Here is a 25,247-nt window from a genome sequence, read left to right on the forward strand (position 1 = left end):
GCGTTTGCCGACTTCACCAAAACTTGCCGCTGTTTTCCTAATTTAATTTTAGGGATAATTTCAGAAACCTCCCCTGAGGTTTCTGACAGTCTCAAGGACCTCCCCTGAAGTTCCGAAAATCCCTTATACCTCCCCTGTCAGATTGTTGGGTCCCAAAATGACTTGAAAAACGTTGAATTGACACAAATATCCCTGCTGTTGAAGTAATATATTCTGATAATAACATGAATTAATTAGTGAAATGAGTAATAGAAAGGATTAAGTAACTTAACTGGAATTTGATAATAAAATGAATTGCTAATTTGGGCTAAGAGAAAAGGCGCCAAAAATTGCATCAAACTAAAAGGGATATTTAATATTCAATAAAAAAAGAATCCAAAAAATTTCTTTTATTTTATAGAGGAATAAAAAGGATATTTAATAGAGGAAAAAAGAATTATTCCTTTTTATTCCGTTCCTATTCTACTTTTTCATAAAAGGGAATTTTAACCAAAATCAAACTAAAAGATTATTTCGTTCTTGATAGTTATTTAATTAATTGTTGGATGGGAACATACTCTGGATCGGAATCTTGGGGAATACTTCTTGATCATTTCTACCAACTTAAAGCCCCAATTTGAATTCCCTTTATATACGGAAATATCCTTTGGAAATATCCCTTTATTTATCGGATAAAATAAATTTAAACCCATTGTTGAATAAAAGACCAGCTCTTTATGGCTTTCGTCCATTATACTTACAGAGTACCCATTTTCCTTCAATGCGAGGTCATGTACCTTGCATTTAACAAATGCAAGGTCATGTACCTCAGTTTCCCATCATTGTTTCGTATGATGCTTCCATATTTTGGCATGATTTTTCCTTTTGCTTCAGCTGTAATGCCATGTACTCAATATAAATGATTTAACTGCAAATTATAAAATGATTTACAATTTGCAATGAAAGCGTCTACAAATTTTAGCAGTTAAGGCTCTAAATTCATTAGAACTGGAAAAAATTTTTATTTTAATTCAATAAATTTATTTTATTTTATTTTAATTTCGGCATTCAATGGGTTTAAATTTATTTTATCCGATAAATAAATTTCTATTTAAGGCACCTTGGGTATTCTGTGAGTATAATGGACGAAAGGCATAAAGAGCTGGTCTTTTATTCAACAACGAATTTTAGCAGTGAAGAAACCTCAGTCACAACCCAACAACATTCACTGGTTTCTCTTGCAACTTCAGTAGGCAATTATATAGAGCTCCAAAGCAACACTACTGTTTCTTATTACCGTTACAAAGAACTACTTTGAGAGCCGTTGGCATGAACTAGAAGACAATTTCTTGCAATACAGCCTTACCTTTTTCCATCAGTTTCACATACACCCCCCGCAATTTCAAAGGAACTAGATTCCATTGAAATTTTCAACATAAACATCCTCACTAATGACAATCTTGAGGGCAGAGATGGAATTTGATTATTTTCTCTCTCCTGAAACACATTTTATATTCATTGTCCACCTCAATTGGGTTGGACCTGAAACTATCTACTTAGTTTTAGGGGAGGTATAAGGGATTTTCGGAACTTCAGGGGAGGTCCTTGAGACTGTCAGAAACCTCAGGGGAGGTTTCTGAAATTATCCCTTAATTTTAATACTACTGGTGAGACGTGGAATCCTGGATTGGACCATAGGAAGAGAAAAAAAAAAATGGAGTGCACTACGTATCGGTTCTTGACGGTTGAACCAACTTAAAATTATCAGATCAGACCAGACCACTTTTTGGTGAAAGGTATAAATGGGAGGTCCCGAATCCAGAATTCCACTCCTCATCCCGATTATATGATTTAAGGTGGAACTAATGAAACATAATATTCCATTTGAATAAAATTCATTTTTAATACTTTATATAATTTGCCTCAAGTATGAAAGTATAAAATTTGTATGTAAATATTAATTTGCCTTAAGTATGAAAGTATAAAATTTGTATATAAATATTAATTTTAAACTTATTTAAAAGATTAAATGATATATTAGGCTTTTTTGGCCCACCTATTAATTAGTCTAAGGTCAACAAATTTCTTTTGATCATGTTTTTTGAAATATTGATAATTCTTTTTTCGAAATAAAGTCATTAAATTTAGTCGAGTTTGGTGATTCAAGCTATTGTATCAGTAAATTGGCCACCAAACAAAACCCATTTGACTGGTTGGAGGGATGGGATTAGATTGAGTTCGGAGAAATCTAGTGGATCTTTCTTTGTGAACCAAAATTTATACATTTGTTAGTTGTCATTTCCCTCTTAACATGCACAACAAATTTACATTTAAATTAGGATGATTATGTTCACTATATGGGAAAACAAACTATTTTGTGCTTTTAAAAATAAAGTGGGTAAAAGGAACATTTTATTTTAATATTACATAGTTGTAATTTTAATAACTATCTCCTTATTAATCACATCTAATTTAATTTAGCTTGAACTAGGAGGTCCCTAATCTCCAAAAACACATTTGCTACTGGGAAATACCTAAAAGAAAGCGTGACAAGTAACTACGTCTTTTCCTTCTCTCTCCCCATTCTGAGAAATAGCATGTCTTAATCAAATCAATGTTAATCTTATTTAGAAATTTAAATGGTAGAATAAGCTCTTTCACCCACCGTTGACTAGTCTAAGATCAACAAATTTCTTATGACCACGTCTTCCAAAATATTTTTTGAGTAAATCTTATATACATTGACAATGTATATACTATCACAGTTGGATGTATGATAGATATATAGATTTTAGATTTTAAATTTAAATTCGGATTATATATCATGCATTAATAGTAAAAGTATATACACTATTAATGTATAGAATATTAATCCATATTTTTGTTGACAATTTTTTATTTTTCTTCAACATGTGGTGATTAAGTGTAGCCAAATTTGGCAATTAAATCTACGGGGTCCTCTATCCACTATATCTGTCCATTTTTTTTATCCAATGCAAAATTACGTAGTTCCACTTACTAATTCCATAGTAGAAGACTATGGGTACAATTAGAATATTATTGAATTGAAACCCATTTGCCAAACACCTCCTAAATATGCATTCAATGTTATACGTCACATCAGCGATATTAGTGAGTGGAACTACGTAATTTTGCATTGAATAAAAAAAAATGGACAAATATGATGGACAGAGGACCCGGCTGCAATATATTGGCTAGACCAAACCCACTCCACTTGCAAGTTGGACAGGCCAAAGTAAGAATCCGATCTAGTTTCGAGAATTCTAATGGATCTTTGTTTGTGAACCGAAATCTATCCGTTTGCCACTTCATACATGACATCTTACTACTACTGGGCTAATTATAAATTCAGATTAGTTGTCAAACAATCAAGGTGGCAGTATATATATATATATATATTATCATTCATCATTTATCTAGTCTACTCTTACTCTAGGGGAGGCTCAACTAGATCTACAGGGAACCAACGGAGACTCAACCATCATCGGACAAAACAAGTGCACTACGCACTCGTATGAATTTGAGGAAACCACATATTGTGGCAAATTATGGGAGGCAAAGTTTGAATCTTTGACTTCCCACCCACCAAAACTTAAAGTTTTTTGTAGTGGCCATCAGCCCATATACTATCAATAGATATACTATTGATATATATATATATATACACTAGTGATACATACTATCAATATAAACAAGATTAATGCTTAGACATATCTCCTTAAGAACTATATTTCTCAATATAAATTGTAAATGTCATGAAAGTAGATATTGTTTAATAAAATTGATGACTTGCCCCCAGAATATTCAGTAAATAGAAACCAAACAAAGATTTGGAGTTAATAACACATTGGCTTGTAAGATTGTTCAAGCGTTTTTTTTCCCTTAAAAAAATTTCTTTCAAAATTAACAGAAATAAGCAATTGAGATAACTTTTGTTAAAAGGATAGTCAAAGACAAATTACTAATCGGTAAACAAAAGGAATTCCCCAAAAAAAAAAAGCAAAAAGAACAGTAATGGACCCATTTCCCATCCAAGTGATCCAACAATTGGACAAATTTTAAAAATGCACAGGCCCGGCCCAGCCAACCTACACTTAACCAGTGTATTAAATAGTAAAACCGAACGGCTCAAAATTGCAGAGAAGCCGATCTTTACATTTTCTTGCAAGTTCTGTTGCTCAGAAATTTGCAGGTTTTTTGTGAATTTTTTTGGCTGAAGAAGACGAAGAGCATGGGAAAGCCGAAGAAACCATCAAGACCAGCAACATCAACTACAAATAACACTGCAGATGAGGAATTACACGGAGCAGCTCGATCGGGGGACCTGGAGGCTGTTCAGGGAATATGCAGCACCAATCCTCTTGCCATCAATTCCAGAGACAAGCACTCCCGCACCCCGTATCCTCCTCTTCCTTCTCCTTAAAACTCCATTTACGTTTTCTGTTGTTTTCTATGGCTTTTTTGTTTAGTTTTATGAAGTTGGATGTTTCTTTTCTGTATCATTTGTTTTGCAATTTGTTTCTTGGCAAAATTGAAGTGGGTTTTTCTTAGAATCATTAGTAAAGGTTGGTTTAATTTGGTTTGGTTGTTTTTTCTTCGTTTCCCCTAGTAAGTTGCGCGATAATTGGGTTTTACTGAATAGCCTTTTTGGTGGAGCATGAAGTTTTGGGTTTTGATGTCAGCTGTTAAGCTATGGAGTTTGACATGAGTATTTGAAATTAGCAAAATTAAGAATGAAGAACATACATTAGATAGTGTAATCCCAGTTTGGTATGTGATGGATTGGAATGAGGGAGTTGGTTTTTTGTCTGAGGAAAGGTGATTGAACGGAGAACTAGGGCTTGAATTAGTGTGATGCAAGTTCAAATTCTTTGTTTATTTGCCAGTATGCTAACACGGTTTGGTTTGATGTTTCCTCGGTGACCTATCAATGTGATGAAAATTTAGGGGGACAAAACCTCTAATAGCTGATGCTTCAGGACCCCAGCAGATTTAGAATTGTTTGGGTTGTGAATTTCAGTCTGCATTGATTGCCATTTGTAAAATTGTCTTGATGATTCAAACATCAAAGGCTTACTTCTGATTTTGTTTTAGCACTAATTCCATGTTGCAACCTTAATGTTTTCTTCCCCGTCTGATGAGATGATAGTGTTCCTGTCCATAACTGTTGCTGCCAAATATATTTCAAGAGCAGAGGATATCAGATTGATGTATGTTGAGAAATCCAAGCAGGACATTTAGAAACATCAAGTTTCTTTCTTTTGTGTGAAATTATTTATCTTCATGTTCTCCTGTGAGGCTTATGATTTTACCAAATTAAGAATTTTATTTGACTCCACTGAATGTTTCAGCAATATTAAATGATTCCAGTTTAGGGTATTATTTTTAGTTTTGGCACAATCCAGGAAGCTAACTTGATATTTAATTGATCAAGCAATAAGCTAAGCACTAATATATGTGGTTTGTTGTGTTAGACTCTACAACAAGTTGGTTTCAGATGTCTTCTACAGAGGCTATCCTATGCAGTATAAGATTGTGTTTTCCATTCCCATTTTCTTTGGGTATAATTAGATGATAATGATTGCAAAGTCATCACCTGTTCTTTTGAAACCTAGTAGCGTGAGAGAAAAAAAGTATAGTTGAGCCTCTTTCATTCAAGCATGCTTGCTTTCTTCATTCCTCTTCAATCTGTACTGCAGATAAGTAGTTTTCCAGAAGATAGAGCATCCTAGAAATCCTGTTCTTTGGTTTTTGATTTTAAGTAATTTTATTGAATTGAGCCTGACTCAGTATTTCAGTTTAGTTCTGTTCACATATCAAAAGGATTTCCAAAAGTTGATGTGCTTATTTTCCTGTTTGATATTTTGGTATTTGCAAGCTGCCAGAAGCACGTGTTTTCGCCAAGAACAAAAGATCACACTTGACTGAAATTTTGAAAAATCAGGACATAAAGTTTTAAACTATAGTAACTAGAAGTTTCATGCAAGTTTACTTGAAGGCTCCTGACAATAGTGACATTATCAATCGGTGCGTGGGGTGGAGGATGAAGAATTTTTCAGAAAACAAAGTTACAAAAGTTGAGAATTATAATAACCTTTCCTTGTCCACAGAATCAACGTGTTGAGGCTCGTTTAATTTTTATTACAGAGCTTTATGCTTTATCTGCAACATTTTTTAAGAATGTGATCTTAAATGATAATATCAGTCAGTGATGCTCATCCAGAGATATCAAGAGGAATACCATTCGAGCCTTTTTTTTTTTGGGATTAATATATACGAGAAACAGGGAACAAACACTGCCTTACAGCTATTTACATCATTTCTCAGCACTACATGTGGATACTGTGACTTTTCTGTCTGTGTATTCCTTGAGGAACATTGAGTTTAGACTTCATCTAGCAGCTTGGTCTGGGCAAACAAAGATAGTGGAATATCTCTGCAAAAAGGCTGATGTTGGAGCTGCTGCAATGGATGATATGGGTGCCATTCATTTTGCTGCTCAGAAGGGTCACACTGAAGTTGTGAGGATTCTCGTTAACTCCGGAGTCCCCATCAAGTCATACAATCGCAAAGGAATGACTGCCCTGCATTATGCTGTCCAAGGTTCACATTTGGAACTTGTCAAGTACTTGATTAAAAAAGGTGCAAATATTGATGCAAAGAACAAAGCTGGGAAAACTCCAGTTGATTTGGCTGGCAGTGAAGAAATTCGCGCATTCTTGGTTCAGTGTCAAACCACATCCAGCAAGGAGGTCTTGAATGGTAAAGGAAAATTTTCAGAAGGTGTACCAAATTCTTCTTTACAGGAGAATGCAGGGACTGCTGAAATAGAAGTTCCTGACACAGGTGAAGAACCTGATGATGAGAGAGATGAATCCTTCAAGAGGAAGAGCGATGAAGATGCTGCCAAGAATATCTTGCCACAGACCAAAAAGCCAAAAGTTGCTCTTAATCATCTGCTAGCTGCTGATGACACCCAAGAAGATGACGAATAACTCAGTTTAGCTGCATCGTTGATTGGTGTAACCTATGAGGAAAATTGCTGGCTAGTTCACTGGTTTTCTAACACAAGAATCTGATGTATTATGTTAGCTGTGCTGCTTCATTTCATTTTGTAAAATTTGAATCAGTAGTTTAAAATTGATGACATTTAGCATTCGGAAACTCTGCTAGTTTTTCAAAGGATGTAAGCCTATTAGCGCGTAACCAGATTAGCAACATTCTAACCTTTGTTTATCCATTCTAAGTAGAACCTACAAGGGAGGAATTAGGGCCATGCAGTTTCTTCGTCAGTGGGGCTCAGCCTCTTTTATCTATATCTTTTAATTCCAGTTCCTTTGCTGCACCATTCTGAACAATCATACTGCATGCCTGCATCAAGGAGGTGTCTAGAACATGTTGGTTTTCCAAATCTGAATTTGCAACACATAAATGGCTTAAGATATTTCCTTTGTTTATACTTTATATAGACAATCTCATCAAGCGATACTCTGCTTCATAGTAATTTCTTGGTAAAGACATGCGCACGTTTCAGGGGAGCTAGTTAGTTCTTCATGGAAAGAATACACCTGCGCCAGAGCATTTCTGGACAATAGGAATGCTAAAGCTCCAGAAGACACATTGGTACCATTTTGGCGGAATAATGGAGACAATGGTCACAATCAGCAACTAGATGCCCTATTACTTGTATTGTTTTATAATCTGCCAATAATTTGCAATGTAGAGTGTAAAAGCTGATCCCCTATTTCCCTTTTAAGCATACGCTGAAGCTCCAGCGCCATTGTCCTACGAGGGTTTGATCACTTTGTATTTCACATAAACCTCAACCTAAAAAATGGCAATTTAAAACTCAGCATGACAATTTTAACAAACTGCTACACATCCAACGTATTGCTTCTGGCACTTAAATAGTGCAACGAAGTTCATATGTTGGAAGTATCCGAGTACAATATGGCAAGGCACAAATGTCACAGCAGAATTCTCATCGGTAAGAAGCCCATTTATCAGCTCTCAAACCAACTGCCAACAAATACATAAGATCTCAACTATTCTGTATGAATTTAATCAGGTTGGTGCAGTACACACTGACAAATACAGCACCTATTATACACAGTCACTAAGCTCCTTAGTAAACTCAATTAACATAATATTGCAGTGATCAGCCAGGAAGATTACTTCACTGAAGTACTTGTTCCTTTACGCCAAGTGCTGAACGGATTCAGAACTTAAACCTGCCACTTGCCCAGTTGTTCGAAGAAATACAATAGACGAAAAACAGCTGCATACCCACACCACACACTTTCACGGTGCAGATTTATCATGCAGCAAGATTTTCACTGTGTGCACATTTCAGGTATTCAACAGTACATCAAATCAATCGCAGCGTTTACTGATTATGTTAAACTACACAATCCCCACCTCGCCTAATCATGATTCTGAACTTGCCCAGGAACAAACCTGCAGGATAACCATAAACAGTTACAACAATATTCTACCCTCAACACATTTGGGGTTTCCATATCTTCATAGATGCCCTCCAGTTAAATGCTAGCAGTCAAGGGCATAATGGTGATTGCCTTGGGAATTTAACATAACAATGCAGAGTACAAATTCCCGCAAATATAAACAAAACAACTGATACAATTTGTCAAGTAATATAATAAATTGCTACAAGACCACAACTTTTAACATCTATTTCTTGACAGATAGCTTAATACCAAGATCTAATCAATAGATTCAAAGCATTAATAATCAATTAGCCATTCAAAAGCGAAAAAAAAATGTAAAATGAAATAAAATTAAAATAAAAATTCTACCTGCTAACTTTTACTACACTTAACGAAAAATCAGAAGTTGAAAGCAAATAAAATAGAATAATGTAAGATGGATTTAGTAGATAAATGCCGTATGGAAAAGGGGGCATTCATCTGTGGATCCATCTCAGCGGTTGTCTGGCCGCCGCCGAGTTAACTCAGCATTTCCTTTATGCACTCTTGGATCAAAAGCCTTACTATTTCAAATTCAGCAAAGCCCACGATAATTATGAGTGCAAATATGCAAGATTTTACAAATTATTAAAAAAACTTAATTAAAGGCACTTTCTGAAACTTGGCCGAAGCGCAATTTTGCAACTGGGAAAGCAAGTAACAACCGGTTTGACGACGTCGCTTTGCTTCCACAGTAGCCAAATGGGCTCCGGCAATGAGATTTCGATCTTCATTTGACATTTTTTTCGCAGAGATTTGGTGGGCATTGAGATTGAATTGAATTGAGAAATTTGTTTTGAGCAGCAGAGGGAAGAAGAAGTGAAATAGGTTCTCGATAAAACCCTAGCGAAAAAGGGTCGGGATAAGGGTGGAGATATAAATGTTGCCTGGGCCTGGGCCTGGGCCTTGTCATTGAAGCTTGGTTTTGGGGAGCAGAATATGGTGCATCTGTCAAAAACTCTTTTGAATATCCCAACATTTCTTTCTTTCCTTTCTAGTGTTGAAAATCTATATATATATTATTTAATGTTGATGTTGATGTTGATGTTGATGATTGAATAAATTCTATGTAATCTATTGCATAGAATTGGTTTGATATTCTTTTCAAGTGTCAAATGTATTGCATAGGCTTTTGTGTCATGCATAGACGTTTGTTATTATGAAAATAAATAAATTATATTTAAAATTTGTATGTTGTTGATCAATCTCAAAATGCCAAAAAAAGCAAAGAGGCATTCAAGGAAATTACCAATTTGTTAGCAAGAAAACTAGTACATTTTACCCGAAATTATCATCATATACAATAGGAACTACTATACTCGTTTGGTACGTAGAATTGGCTTAGAAAGGAAAGGCCTTTTCAACTTATCCATTTCATTCGAGTGTTTGGTATGGTTCATTTAAGTGAAAAAAATCCTTAGTGTTTGGTACGGTTCATTTAAGTGAAACCCCATCAGGGTAGCTCGGTTGGTCACGGCCCCTCCTCTGGGTACGTTGTCCATATCCCCCACCAGGGTTCGAGTCCCAGGGTTAATGTGTTCAAGGGGAAGGGACCTTTCCTCTTAAACCGCAGGAGGATTAGTTGGATCCGGGAAAAAAAAAATTAAGTGAAAAAATCTTTTCTCTATGAAATGATCATTCTAACTTTTTTTTTAGAATTCCATTTCTAAAAAAAGCTTGGAAAAATCACTTTCCACCTTCATTTTAGAATGCTTGAATAGTAGGATGTCAAATTTATCCTTATAAATTTTTACACTACATCATGATATTTGAGGTTATGTATAAGTTCAATTAATATTTGAATGTGATTTTTCATAATAATTAGTTTTTCTTATATTTAAAATAATTTTTTCTTTTATACTAGAAAACAAATATTTTAAGATACTTTATTATTTGACTTTTGAAAAATTGTGCAAGAATTTTTTTTGAATCTTATCAAAATTGAAAATAGATTAAAAATAAATTATAATTTCTTACATCAGGTAATTTATATTTTATGTTGCTAATTATATTGCTAAAAAACCATATATTAAAATGAATCAAGTATTACAATTGAAGAATTTTGACATCAATCCTCATTCATTTTTTAAATAAAAATATTAAAATTTCACATAAATAGACAAATGCTATTATAGAACAAATAAAAAATTTGATATGACATATTACATCCTATAAACTAATCTAGGGCAATCAAGTCTAATTTGTATTTAGTATATTCTATTTTGACATTTGAATATTGATTATGCCAAACATTAAAAATTGAGTGAACATTTCATTCTAACTTGTCCACCGGATTTTGAAATAATAAAATTTTTTCCCCACCATTCTGGGTGAAAAAGCATTTTAGGTGGAAAAGCCTTTTCACTCTAGGTATTCCCGTGTATCAAACGAGGGGTAGGAGTCTTGGGTTATTTCTACGGTTTATCGCTGAGCAGTGGAGTGGACCAAAAATCAACCACATTACCATAGAGCTCTTAGGGAAAAATTCACTTTTCGTTCATAAACTTTATGTTATGGACACATTTCATCTCTAAACTTTTAGACGTATTATATTTAGTACATGAATTAATTATTTTTTGTCACACTTAATCCAAAAACGGTAAATTGCTTAATTTGGATAGAGAAAGTCACGTGTTTGGCACGTGGCCGTTAAGTAAAAACAATTTCTCGGTCAAAATCAATGGTCACATCAGTTTTCTCTATCCAAATTGAATATTTTACTATTTTTGGACTAAATGTGACCTAAAATAATTAATTCATGTACTAAATGTGGTGCGCCTAAAAGTTTGGGGATGAAATATGTCCCTAACTCAAAATTTAAGGATGAAAAGTGGATTTTTTTTCCTCCATAATTGCTTAACTGCACTGCACTGCATTTTTTTTTTTGTTGGTAACTGCATTGCATTTGAATCAGCTTGGGACTGTAATTGTGTGTATACTGTATACCAATACGGCAAATACCATTATAAATATGTTTGTTCAATTATGCTTGGAAATTGTAAGTTCAATTATGCTTGGAAATACCATTATAAAATGGCAAGTACTTATTCCATTTTATGCCGGCAAACTTGCATCACTTTCTTACTTTGTACTTTAAATTTTAATTTTAAATATTTTGCATTTTAAACTCTTAATTTTAGACACTTTATACCTTAAATTTTCAAGTTTGTCCCATTTAAGAACAATCAAGGACAACATCACAAAAATTAACGAGATAAATGATGGTGCAAATTAATAACAATTAATATATTGTTTTGATCTTATTGCAATTCCTTGGCTCTTTTTAAGTGCTTTCAGTACATTCTCATTAATTTATATGATCCAAATTATTAAATGGTGAAATTTATGAAAATGTATCGTTTTGTTTTAAATGTGATACTTTGGCTCATTTTGACCACTTTTAGCAAAATATCATTGAATTGTAGGGTCCTCTGTGCTGTTAATTTTACTAAAGTTGTCATTGATTGAATATAAATATGGTAAATTTGAGTGTTTAGGGCGCAAAGTGTCCAAAATTGAGAATTTAAGATGCAAAGTGTGACGACCCCAACTCCCCCTAAGGCGAACCAGAGGGTTCGGCGGGCCGCCTGCCCGGCTCTCGCCGGGACTCAGTCGCTCACTACAATCCTCAAATGAATTACAATACAAATCTCAAATATACATCACATGGTCCACAAATATACATCCAAGTCTCCAATAATTACATGTCACAAATGCAGCGGAAACTAATTCCCAACTATACATAAAATGATTCCAACTCCAAATTGTACAACATAAAGGCCATCCATTCACGTGAAAGCACAACAAGTCCTGCCTTCGCCTTGAGCCCTGTGGAGGGGAATAAAATATTTTTGGGGTGAGTTAGAAGCTCAGCGAGTAACCAGAAAAATCAGTAATCAAATCGGTTTCACAATAGTTCATTTCCATGATGTCATAAATCAAATGATAAGTCCAGAAACAATTACAACATTTACAATACATTAAGCATGGAGTATCAATAATTCAAGAAACATTTACAATAGAAAGCGATAGTAACATTCATGAAAAGGATACGGTGTTCCGGTGGAACTTTGTCGGTCCTCTGCACCTTATAACTTCCGGATCCCCACGGTTGACTGGCCATCACCTTATCCCTCCAGTGGTAATACTCGAGTATACCGACGGTTGTCCAGGGTTCCAACCTACCCGACCGAGCCCAACCCTGGCTCGAGTAGGTCAGTAACCGAGGCGGGGCCCAAGTTCAGCTTAGGGCTTACAACATGCACAAGTAACCAAGTAATTCGGCAAAAGGTAAAATTCATCAATTGAATAGGTCGAGTGAGGTAAAGTACACACTCGCCTAACAATGATGGACAACTTCATATAGCATGTGATTCATGATAATTAATTAATCAAGTGGACACTTAGCATGTAAGCAATACAAGTTGATTTCATGGGAGCATGTAATTCACGGATATTACGTAATCACATAAATTGGAAATCGAGTAAACAGATAGTCAAGTAATCAGGTAGTCACAGAAAACAACGGGTATATAGAACACTCATATGCAAGCACGCATGATATGCAAGAAAACAGTTCAAAAGTAATTTTGGAAACAGTTTAAAGGTAAATAATCAGGAAAGCGGTTCAAAAGTAACTTTGGAAACAGTTCAAAAGTAAATAATGCAAGAAACATTTCACAAGTACTTTGGAAATAGTTTAGGGTCACTCACCTCCACGGCTTAGAAACCATCCATCATGTATCATTGCCTTGCTCAAATTCAAGCCTTAGATCACAAACTCAATGCAAACAAGTCCCTTCAAAGTTCGGACAGCACTTCCCTTGAATTTACTAACTTTTCCAGCCATCATGGCTTCATTATTTCCTCAGCCAATCCCAAAGGTACACACACAACAACAAGTTCATCCAATAGCCATTCAGCAAGCTCCAAGTAGTACAAAGACAAGTCAAGCTAGGGAAAAGTCCGGAAATGAAAGTTAAGCTCAAAACCAGAAAAACAGTTTTAACGTCATTTTGCGGTAATGGCACCAAAGGCACTACGATTGTCAGATGAAGGTGTAAGACCCACCGTTTCGAAGCTAAAAGACAGGGTTACAACATTGAAGAAGGTCACTCAACCCAGTTTTTAGTGTAACCAGGTCAAAAATACAAGAAACTACACCAGAATCGGAAAAACAGATTCACAAAATGCATTCTGGTGTAAACATCATAAATCAGGCTATCCAAGTCCAAATCCAGAAATTCCAAAACCAGCTGAAAGCTAAGAAATAGAGCTACATTTCATCAGAAGACCTCAACAACCAATTCGGAATCAATTCCAGTCAAAACAACCAATTACAGTCGCAAATCCCAATTTCGGGTAAACCAGAACAGCAATAGTAATTTCGACTTTTCTCATTCCACGATGCTCCGATTGACCTGAAATTTTGTAGGCACCTTTAAAATGTCATTCCCTACAACTTTCATGTTTTGAGATAAGGCCAATTCGGCTTCTATCTAGGACCTAAAAATTCGGACAGAATGTTCCTTCACAAAATCGAATTTTCTGAAATTTCTTCCAAAACAGAAATTGATTGCAATTGTTCACTTTTTCCACCTCATAGAGTCCTTAAACATCATTTCCAATCATCATACATGACCCCATAATCATATTCATATAAAAATAGAAAAATCCCCAAAAATTATAAAACTTCATCAATTCAACCAAAATCAAGAAGTAATCCATAAACTTGCATCTCATACAACCACTAAGCATGATTTAAGCATCAATTAAGGAAGGAGAGTGGTTCTTCACAACTCACCTTAGCAATACAAGAGATAGAGCAACTAGCCACCTTAGCTTTCCAAACAACTCCACAAAACACCTCAAGACCACTTAGCAAAGAGATTTTATGGAATGATTTGGAGTTTTATTGGTTGGATTTGAAGATTGAGCAAGAAATAGAAGGAAGAAATTGAGAGCTTTTCTTTCTTTCTTGAGCAAGAACATTCGGCCAAGAAGCTTGCAAAATGAAGCTTATTTTGATCAATTTTTGGTATTTATTTGGTAAAGGTAAAGGTAAAGTCAAATGGTCAAAGTCCAAGACTTAATCTTATGGTGACACTTGTCACCTTTTGGTTCAACACTTATCTTTTTGTCTCTCCAATACAAATATCTTAACACCTTGTAAAATAATATTACTTAATACAAAATTTCAACAAGTTGTAAAAAAATATAATGCATTTACCGCACTTGCGGGTCCCACGTTCAAAATACGCTTTTAATTTCTCAAAAACTAACCGATACTAGAAAAATCATTTTAAAACTATTTTTGCTCATAAACTTTATCTGGGGAATTTTTCTAATAAAGAAAATGTAGAAAAGGCGGGCGATTAAATAAAATAAACCCTAGAAAATTAGAAAATTTTCGGATTCTCACACTCATACTTTTCGGGGCGTCACACAAAGTGTTTAAAATTAAAATTTAAAATACAAAGTGGAAAATAGGTACAAGTTTAGAGTTGCAAAGTAGAGAGTTAGTCCATGTGGCAAGATGTTAGTATTGCACAGGAGTTTACTTTTTTCCAATCAAGTAGTTAGGACTCAAATCAAATGCTTTTTAAAACCAAATGGTTGTGATTCAAATTGCATATTTTGTGGTTGATAAATGTTTTTATGCTAAGATGTCTTGATAAGTATGCTAAGATGTCTTGATGAGCTAGCTACATTAATAGCCTATTTTTATACTATATTTAGCCAAAAATAACAATAATAATACTTCTGTACTTTCAAACAATAATTTTAGAAGGGAAGGGCTAAATCCACACCTCTCTACTATATCCACACCTTATACTTTTATTACATATAAGTGCCCTTAGCTTTTATACATTAAACTAAAACTTTTTTCGACAAGGAACAATAATATTTTTTGTAAACAAAAAATTATATGTCCTAATCTTTGTCTTAGTTCTATAAAGAAGTTTCTTTCTTGTTAATTTCATTCCAATACTCATGTTTCTTTAAAATAATTTTTTTCTTTCCTTTTTTTTATCCTACTACATTTCTTTTGTTAAACTATTTCTAATACTAATTTACACATAATCAAATGGTAGATATTCATATAAAAAGTCATTACGATTTCATGTTCCACCTTGAAAACTACTAAGACTTAAATTTTATAGACTTGAAATGCGTAAATATTGATATTTACATGCTTATTCGTAATTAAAGTATCTGGACTGTTAAATTAAATTTTAAATTAAAAATTGATAATCTTAAGCATTGGTAAAATGTTTGAAAATATTTTCTTTTACAATGGAACCATTTTCCCCCCTCTTTATTGCTTTGTCGACGTATGTTTCTTGAAACTATAAGAAGTATCGAATAAACTTATTAGATTAGGGCATTGATGTACAATGAGCGCATGGGGTGTGAATTTAGCCTCTCTCTTTTAGAAACATTCCCTGAAGTTTTTTATAATATCACCCAACACTTCTTAAGTTTTAAAAATCTCACTTAACTCCCTTAAAATGACAAATTGTATAACTATATTAGTCCTTATGTGTAGAGGTAGTATTAAAAATGCATTATAGAAGAGAGATTATATTATGTTTTTTACTTTTACCCTTTTGCATTCTAATTTATGAATTTTAATACATGAAAAAAAAGACAAAATAAGGCAGGAATATTAAACATAGAATTTGAGGGGTGTAAGTGTAAATTAAATACAATTCAGCATAGCAAGCAAATTGCTGTGTACAATGACAACTTCTGAAACTACTTCAACAGTATGAAAATGGCTTAAACATAAGCACAAAAGTTTTGTAGCGAAAAGGAAAATTAAGAACAAAAATTGAAGGAGATTTGTTGCACAACAGAGCAAGTTCAAGCATAAGAGAGAGGTCTTATAACTCATTGACGTCATTCAACATTAAAAAAAAAACCAGTATTTTAGATGCAATCACAAGGTAACAATTAGAATATTTGAAACTGAAATGAATGTATAATAGCTCCATTTCAATAGTGCAAAATACAATAATTTCTTTAACTGATATAAAAGCAATTGAGGCAGCATCATCATTTGAACACCTCTGATTAGGACATTTCGGCACATCATCTGTGAAATTTGGAGAGCACTAGATGGTATTAGGAGAAATTTCAAGGAGGTTTCTTGAATCAACCCTAATATAGAAGAAGCCTTCTTTTTTGGTAGCATATTGTGAGTAAAACAGTAGGTTCGGAAAAGCTCCTTTACATATTTTCCATTACTAGATGGTCAGATATTTTAAGGTAAAATTTACCAAATACTAATACAAAAAATACAAACACACGGCAATTTCAACAGTTAATGTCACTTGGTTTGGGAGTTTAGGATAGAAAAGAGAAGAAGGAAAAACTTAAAGTTATGAGAAAAAAGAAGAGAAAAGGGATTGTTATGTCATTTGAGAGTTTTGAGAATTAGTGGAATGATTTTAAATATGAAAGTCATTAAATATTTGTTTAAAATATTTTTAAGGATAAAATAAATATTTTAAAAAATTTTCACAAGCTTCCTCCAACTTTTTTTCCAATTTGTGAGGAAAAATTTTACTTACTATCATCCTTCCATTTTCTTTCTTTTCTCTCTCACTAAAAAACACACAAACAAAAGAAAATCAAACTTTCTCTTCTTTCCCTTTCTTTTCCGTCCAAATCCTCAGCTCCCAAATCAACCCAAAGTTTCCAATAATCCAATCTAGGATTAGCAAATTCTACCACTAGTATTAATAACTAGGAACATAAGTAGCCTCATCCCTCCTTCCTCCGGTCTGCCTCATCCAGCCCTCAAAGCCATCTTTTACCGGGGAAGGTCAAAACCTCTTTCTTTGTCCCCAAAACCTTTGCTTCAAACTTCAATTCTTCAAAGACTATGGAGTCCATCTCTCTTTCAACTCCGCTTTCCTCCTACCCTTCTCTCAGGCCTTTTCACAAACACTTTCCACCCTCCCTATCTTGTCCACTTCCTCACAAGCCCCTTATCTGGCCTGTGAAATCGTCTCTGAATTTCTGCCAACCCATTTCAAGAAACGTGTCGAAAGCTTCATTGGCCCACTCACTTAGCTTGAGTGTCAACGATTTTCAGACGAGCCCAGATGATAGTGAGTTGTGGACGGCTGCCGCGCCTCAGACTCCGGCCACTGCAATGAGGGGGGCTGAGGCTGATGCAATGGGGCTTTTATTCAAGGAGAGGATAGTGTTTTTGGGGAGTAATATTGATGATCTTGTTGCTGATGCTATTATTAGCCAGCTGCTGTTGTTGGATGCTCAAGACCATACTAGAGATATTAGGCTTTTCATTAATTCACCTGGTGGCTCTCTCAGGTATTTGTTTATGAAGCTTTTTTTCTATTTTAATGTGATATCTTAGTGAAATTGATCAACTTTGGTGCCGGAAGGTTCAGAGGATTGGATTTGATTAGATTCTTGAATTGAAAATATGAATTATCTTCTTCTGGTGTGCCAGTGGAAGTGGGAGGAATGTTTGGGGGGGGGGGTGTTTGGGTTTGTGTGTTCGTATGTTTGTGTAATTATTAAGTTGTACAATTTGATAGTTATTTTGTGAAACTGAATACTGGGCTAGTGCAAATACGGCGCTTAAACTTTGGCTACTGTTGGAAGTTTTACAAATTGGAAGTTTATCACATTTGCAGTACGCCTTTGGATATTTTAGCACACTTATATATTTGTTAGAAATTGGTAGAATAGAGTTGTTTATTTGTTAATGGGTAGAGAGATCAGAAGTCAAAAAATGGTAAATGGGAAGTTTATGCTTACCCTATATACACTAAGGAGGGAGGAGGCATGCCTCTGAAAAATCAGTATACAGCATGAAGATTTTGCTATAGGTATACTGATACTGTGATCATGCAGAATAAGTCAAAATTAAGCTCATATTTGTGGTTAATATGGGTTATGGTTCACCACGTGAGAAGTTTTAGTTTTATGAGTTGGTAGCATAAGTATGTTGCTTCTAATTTATATTGACGAGAAATGTGCTGCATCCTGCGCTTGTTTACTTCTTGTAGTAGCCTTGTGTAGAGTTGCTATGTGGGAAGTTTTCTATTTTCTAATTTAGTGGCATAAAGAATATAATCGGGAATACAAAATGAATGGAGCTTATCCTTTGGGTTGATGTGGAGAAATTACTCTGACCTCTTTGTCCCAGAATTTTTGAGTTAGATATATCTGGGAAAGAGGAAAAATCCAGCAATTGAAAAAAGGAATGTATGAGAAAACTAAATAAATGGTAAGTTGAAGGAACTAGCTATTGATTTGATGCTTTACTCTTTTCTATTGCTAATGAATGATAGAACACCATCCCCCTTGAGTTGATATGTAGAAACACAGTGTCATTGTCAGTAGGTGCACAAACCACCCTTGTCACAATTCATTTGGTAAAGCAACATAAGCTTGAAAAGCTAGTGAAGAAGAGTGTTTCCCTCCTTTTCTTCTCTCGAAGTTAAAATTGAGATTTACTTTTGCTGTAATTAGGTGCTGTGTAGAGGCATAATGTTGCATCTGTAGATGTATGGTACTAAGAGATAGTTTTTAGCACACCAGCACTTGGTTCATGAAGTTGGCGTTGTTGAGGATCTGGATTGTGGAGTGGGTCTGATAATTGGCACTTTGGGATGCCACCACATCCTAGCAAGCATCACAAAATTAAGACATTGGATATTGCCATATGGCCTAGGTTAAGTTGGAAAATTTTGATCTTAAGGAACTTCTTTGTGTATCCTTTTCACCAATCAATTATCTAATATGATTCTTTGTTCTGTTAATAACGTGGTGTTGTGTAACCATGATTTCCATTTTAGGAGAATGCAATGGTTCCAAGTCATGTATAGCTTTTACTTAGAAGCACAAATATTTTGGCTTCTGCCATGCTTTTAGACCAAAAGGTGAACAATGTTCCTGAATAACTTACATAGATGCTACTGAAATAATTGTACACCGCGGGGTGGAAAAATTAAAGATCTATTGCTGTATCTGAATAGGTGCAGTTTTGATTTTACTCAATTAAAATACCTAATATGCATCTATTTGTGGCACAAATTCTGCTTTGACCTTATTTGACCTGGTGGCTCTCAAGATACATCTATTTCAGATTTAAACAAAGAAGTTATAGAAACCAAACTTCTGTCAGGGAATGGCTATTATCTGGTGCCTTCATCCATCTCGTTGGGAGCAACGGCTTGTGCAGGAATTTCACTTCCTGGATGCTGTTTTGATACTTTAATAAAAGAGAATGTAGAAAAATATTTTACATTGTCAAGATTAACTGTAATTCGAAGAGCTTAAAACACATGTTTCTGATAGTGACAGTGGTAACTGTAAAGTGAAGAAGAATAAATCAGAAGTTTTCTTCTAAAATGAAAGCAAAGAGAAAAAGAAAATGCCGGAGCCTCAAATCTTTGGCTTTCCCACGTTTTTGTTAGTTTGATTATCCAGAATATGTACAACTCCCAATTGGTGAACCAGGGGGTATTGACTATGGTTTGAGGATGAAAACAAGCTCAAAGACTAGTTTTTGTAAATTTAACTCAATGATGAAACAGCTTGCAGGTTCCAAGTATGATCAAGCAATGATTCAGCTTTATGCACATCTCATACATACATACATACATATGCACACACGCGCACACACATATCTTAATTAGATGTTGAGTTACATTGGTAATATTTTTAGTTGCTCACTTTTATTTCTTATCCTTGGCAGTGCTACAATGGCTATCTTTGATGTCGTGCGACTTGTGAGAGCTGACGTTTCCACAATTGCAATAGGCATTGCAGCTTCAACAGCTTCCTTAATCCTTGGTGGTGGCACCAAAGGTAAGCGCTTGGCTATGCCCAATACACGAATTATGATCCATCAACCCCTTGGAGGTGCAAGTGGGCAAGCAATAGATGTTGAAATTCAAGCCCGAGAAATCATGCATAACAAGAATAATGTCATAAAGATTGTATCTGATTTTACTGGTCGAACAATCGAACAAGTTGAAAAGGATATTGATAGGGACCGGTATCTCTCCCCCATTGAAGCAGTTGAATTTGGAATTATTGATGGAGTTATTGATAGAGACAGCATCATTCCTCTTGTACCTGTTCCTGAAAGGGTTAAAGCTTCGACATTCAATTATGAGGAGATCAGCAAAGACCCTAAAAAGTTTTTGACGCCCGACATTCCTGATGATGAAATATATTAGTTGCTCAACTTTACTGGTATGTGATAATTTAACCTTTCCCTTTTCTGTGCTTGGTTAGTGACCTAGACTTGTATTCTCGGGAAGGAAGCACTTTGGGTTGCATGTGGCGTTTTCACTTTGTGATAAACTATCAGAATTGAAGATTTTGCTTTTGGCTTTTAAAGCAGTTTAGGCTCAGAACTAAATGCCAAATTTATATTTGCTTTGACTTTAGCCATTTGACTAAATACACAAGTGAGGGATGTCAAGGATGTTTTTTGTCTACAGAAAATTCCTAAACTTTGGCTGCAAAAACAAATGTTTGATGAAATGTCAAGATAAATGCCATAGATGATTGGAAGGTTCAAACTTCAAAGCTGGAGTGATGACATCTTTTCGTGCAACGATAATGTCGTAAGAAAATTGATTGTTGTGCCAACTGGAGAAAGAAGGTGGAGAAGCTCACTGCTACGATTGCTTTTTAGATAAAACACTTTCAGAATCTCAATTTATATTGGAGGGGTTTTATTTTTATTAGCTGAAAGGGATAGTCCTATGTGGTTTAATGATTACAGAGTAGCCCCAGATGGGGGGTTGGTTGTCCTTCAGTAAGCATGTTTAGTTTGTACCCTATTTGGAATAATTTTCATTTATATTAGTAACCTTTAGGTTTTAGAAATTCTCAGTATGCCTCTTTAGCTTAAGCAAGTATAATTCTGGTGAATGGTACTATGATCCATCCACGTACATTTAGAGTAACCATTTTGACATATCAAATAAGGTGCTCTTCAGTTATGCGTATAACAGTCCATACCTCTGTCATGTGAGAGTATTTTTTAGTCACATGCTCTACTTGCTAAGTGCCTAAAACAGAAAGTGGAGAAAGCAAAAGCAAAGTACAGAAGCTCTTAAAATGTCTCTGAATAATAACTGCTTGTCTGGACCACCTAAACACAGATCAATGTACAGTTTATCCCTTCCCTCTTTTGCGTTTAATAATGTTCAGTTACATTTGAATTGCCCTTTGATTTGGGTATCCCCACCTGAAGTCATGCATTTATTCTGTTAAGGCTCTTCAAAAGATAGGCGTTACAACCCTTCAATGCAGAATATCATTAGCAATAAAATTTTGGGACCAAACTAAGGCCCTATTTGATAACCCAATTCAGTACTTAAACTTAATGGATTTAGATTTTAGCATGTTTAGATGCGTTTGATAATAAAAAAAATTGAACATCTGAATTAATTAAGTGGCACTGAATTTTCTAGGTAGAACTTGCTCCCAAAAATAAGTGATAAGCTATTCACTTATTACTTAATGCGATATACACCAAAATGTATCAGATTTACCACTTAAAAATTCACTAATTTAATGGATTCAGATTTCAGATTTTTGTTTTTAGACTTCATTTTTGTCAAACGCACCCTAAATTTTGACCATTCTAGTTGTAAGATGTTTATTATGCTGTATATGTTCTTTTCCTGCTCTTGGCCTCCTGTTTTGTGCTTGTATAGAACCTTGGAGATCCACATAATCTTCACGCTTATCTATTATTTATACATCATTCCTAAACTTGTAAAGAAGAGAAAAGATTAATGTGATGGACCTAGATTTGGTGGCTGGCTTCAATTCTTCCATTGGTTGTAAGATTACTTGTCTAATAGGATGTCAGACTTATTGTACTAATGAGATCTTTCAACAATCTTTTTTCAGTTGGTCAACTGATTGTTTAGATAAAAAAGATGCTAAGATTGATAGCTAGCCTTTGTTCAGGCAAGGTATTGGTAGGAGGTGTTTGAACAACTTTTAAGAGTATGTAATCAAGGTCTTTGACATAACAAACTTGGTTGTGTTGTCATGAAGCTAAAGATAACAGGTACCAGGGCAAGCAAAAGTTGCTTCTTTGTTGGGAGGAATTCTAAGACTTCCATTTTGTGGTCTACGCATTATTTTGGAGACTCATGCCTGGATGTTTTTTCATTGACTTCTACAGGTCATGGCCAGTCCTTACCTTTGGATTGCTGAAACTGGAGACCTATCAACATTTTATTCTCCATCAATTGTAGAAATTAGCAGCTTAGAAGATGTTCTGGCTTATAGCTTGGTAATAACATGACCATCGGTGAAGGCCAGACAATCTTCGCACAGCCTCTGGGATTTCTGCTGGATTTACTCCATTGCCCAACACCTCCTTTTCAGTGTTCTGTAATGAAGGTTTCCAGTCCACAGATCTTGTAGTAAAAATTTTATTCAGTAGCTGAAAGTGATATTTGCTGGGCTGCCTAACACATTAGAAGGGGAAGAACATTGCTTTAATGGCTAATTATAAAGTAAGTTTGTGCTTGATATTAAATACTTATCCAGTAACATATTTTTTGTGAAGCGAATGTGATCTCGTTTTCTGTAGATGCAATGTTGGTAGATTACTTATGGAGGAGAGCAAAAGTCTAACGAAAGAAAATGTCGACTGAGTTTGTGCCATGCAAAATCAACCTAGAATGGTTTTAGCAAGCGAGAGGTTTCGGGTTCGAGTCCTCCAACTTACACTAAAAAAAAAAAAGAATGTTTCAAAGAAATACAAAATCTTTTACCTTTCACGGATATAGGATACCAATAGTTCTATATAGTTCAGATGAACGCGTGATACAGATGAATTTATATGTTTTGCGCTTGGAAATCTGAATCAAGCCAGCCATGTTTGAATTTTTTTCTTTTGAATGTCAAAGTAATCTAACCCCTTGGGTTTGTCCAGTGGCTAGGAGAGTCCACTGTTAGAATTCTCTCCAGGTTAAAAGCAAGCTGGTTGAAGAGTTTACTTTTGAAAATCCGAGGGTTTGGGTTGCAAACGAGTCGAATCGAGTTTTAGCTTAATTGAGCTAAGTCTTGACTTAATTTTATCAAGATTGAGTTCGAATTCGATGAGTTTTCAATGTAAAGTTTGAATTCGAGTTCGACTTCAACTTTAAATTCGAGCCAAGTTGCGCTCGAGCTTTAAAAAAATAAAAAATAATTATTTTATTTTTAAAAAATAAATAAAATAGTAATTTTTTTAACGAATAATAAAATATTAAAAATATATATGTAATTTTACTATTAATATATATAATCGAACCAACTCGTGAATTAACGAGATGTGTATTTTTTATTTCGAGTTTGAACTCAACTTAGTCAGTTCGATCTTAATGTTGGTCGAGTTTAAGTCAAGTTTTGATTTGAATTGCTTGTAACCAGTTTGAATCATATGCAACTCTAGACTCATTGGTTGAAGGTTCAATTTCAAGAAGTTAGCAACATTATTGTTTTGGGGTACAAGAGTGTTGGGAAACGTCATTTTGTGACTACAGTTCTTCATTTACAGTAAGCTTGTACAAGGAAGAGCCAATGCGATGGTCCTTAGCTATGGATTGTGAAGCCATGAGGGATGGAAAGTCCATCTGATGAAACAGCCACTCAAATGCTCCTCGGCTGTTCGTTACTTGGGGAAATCGCACATCCATACGACAATTTGTCCAAGTTATCTGTGGATTAATTACAACAATTCACTTCAAGCCCAGTTGTCCCAGTCTACCACATTATCCAGATTGCAGCTTGTATCTACCATTTTGCAATGACACAAGTATACCATAGCAAATGATCAAATTAGGATTCTACGGATGATTATAGACATTTTTATTGAGACCTTAAACTTTGAATGATTATAGACATTGTAATTGAGACCTTAAATTATAGGTATCATTCTCACTAATAATTATAGTCATTTCAAAAATATCTTAAATTTAGATTACTTTTTTGTAAAAGTTTTTCAAATACTATAAAAATTTTTAAAAAGTACTTTCAAAGGTATTCTGAAAAGTAATTTAAATTTTTTTAATGTTTAAAAAATATCCCAAAATATATTTTAAAAACTCTACTACTCTTAAATATTTCAAAGTATTTTCTAAAAATATTTTAAAATATACTCTAAAAACTCTGCTATAGTAGAATTTTTTAAAAATATCCTAAAAAACAGCTAATCCAAAAAAGGCTCAAGTATGTTCCTTGCGAAGCTTGCACAACAGAGCAACAGTTCCCACTATTTTTAACCTGAAGGACTTAATCCACATTATCCAGACCATTACTAGGCAAAATCTGAGTTAACTTTAAACTTCAGGGACCCAAATGGTAAGAACACCAAAACCAAGCTTTCATACATAAACCCTCCAAAACCCTCCCAAAAACCCACACTTGAAATGCAAAGCAGCAAACAGAAACCCATCGAATAAATGGCAAAAAGCTTCCACTTTGCTATCAGAAACTGCAAATTCCATGGTATTCTTATCCAAGGTACTATCCTTTTCACCTAAATCCATTTCAAGATTCATCTTTGCACACTCATTCTCAAATTCCTCATTGCCAAAATCACTAATTTCTCGGATTACAACTGCATTTCACCAAGAAAACCCTAAATTAATTGACCCTGTAGTGTCATCCAAAATACAGTCTTGCCACCTTGAATCAGTTATTCATGAGTTTCGGTCAAAACCCACTTCAGCAATTAGATTTTTTAAGTGGTCT

The 25,247-nt window shown here is 34.6% G+C and overlaps 2 protein-coding genes and 1 non-coding gene across 3 annotated transcripts; 2 read left to right on the forward strand and 1 right to left on the reverse strand.

Annotated features, from left to right (window-relative positions):
- Positions 1-4,150: 4,150 nt before the first annotated feature.
- LOC113779048 (putative ankyrin repeat protein RF_0381) lies at positions 4,151-7,292 on the forward strand. The gene is made up of 2 exons (XM_027324465.1): positions 4,151-4,398; positions 6,389-7,292. The coding sequence occupies exons 1-2, from the start codon at positions 4,232-4,234 to the stop codon at positions 6,993-6,995; spliced, it is 774 nt and encodes a 257-aa protein (XP_027180266.1). The 5' UTR covers positions 4,151-4,231; the 3' UTR covers positions 6,996-7,292.
- A 1,582-nt stretch (positions 7,293-8,874) lies between these two features.
- LOC113781831 lies at positions 8,875-9,052 on the reverse strand. The gene has a single exon (XR_003469734.1). It is a non-coding gene; the product is annotated as a small nucleolar RNA snoR143 (small nucleolar RNA).
- Positions 9,053-17,251: 8,199 nt separating this feature from the next.
- On the forward strand, positions 17,252-23,075 carry LOC113779343 (ATP-dependent Clp protease proteolytic subunit 4, chloroplastic-like). The gene is made up of 3 exons (XM_027324906.1): positions 17,252-17,828; positions 20,227-20,729; positions 22,687-23,075. The coding sequence occupies exons 1-2, from the start codon at positions 17,377-17,379 to the stop codon at positions 20,711-20,713; spliced, it is 939 nt and encodes a 312-aa protein (XP_027180707.1). The 5' UTR covers positions 17,252-17,376; the 3' UTR covers positions 20,714-20,729; positions 22,687-23,075.
- The last annotated feature ends 2,172 nt before the right edge of the window (positions 23,076-25,247 follow it).

The sequence above is a fragment of the Coffea eugenioides genome, chromosome 8 (assembly GCF_003713205.1).
Source record: "Coffea eugenioides isolate CCC68of chromosome 8, Ceug_1.0, whole genome shotgun sequence".
NCBI lineage: Eukaryota > Viridiplantae > Streptophyta > Magnoliopsida > Gentianales > Rubiaceae > Coffea > Coffea eugenioides.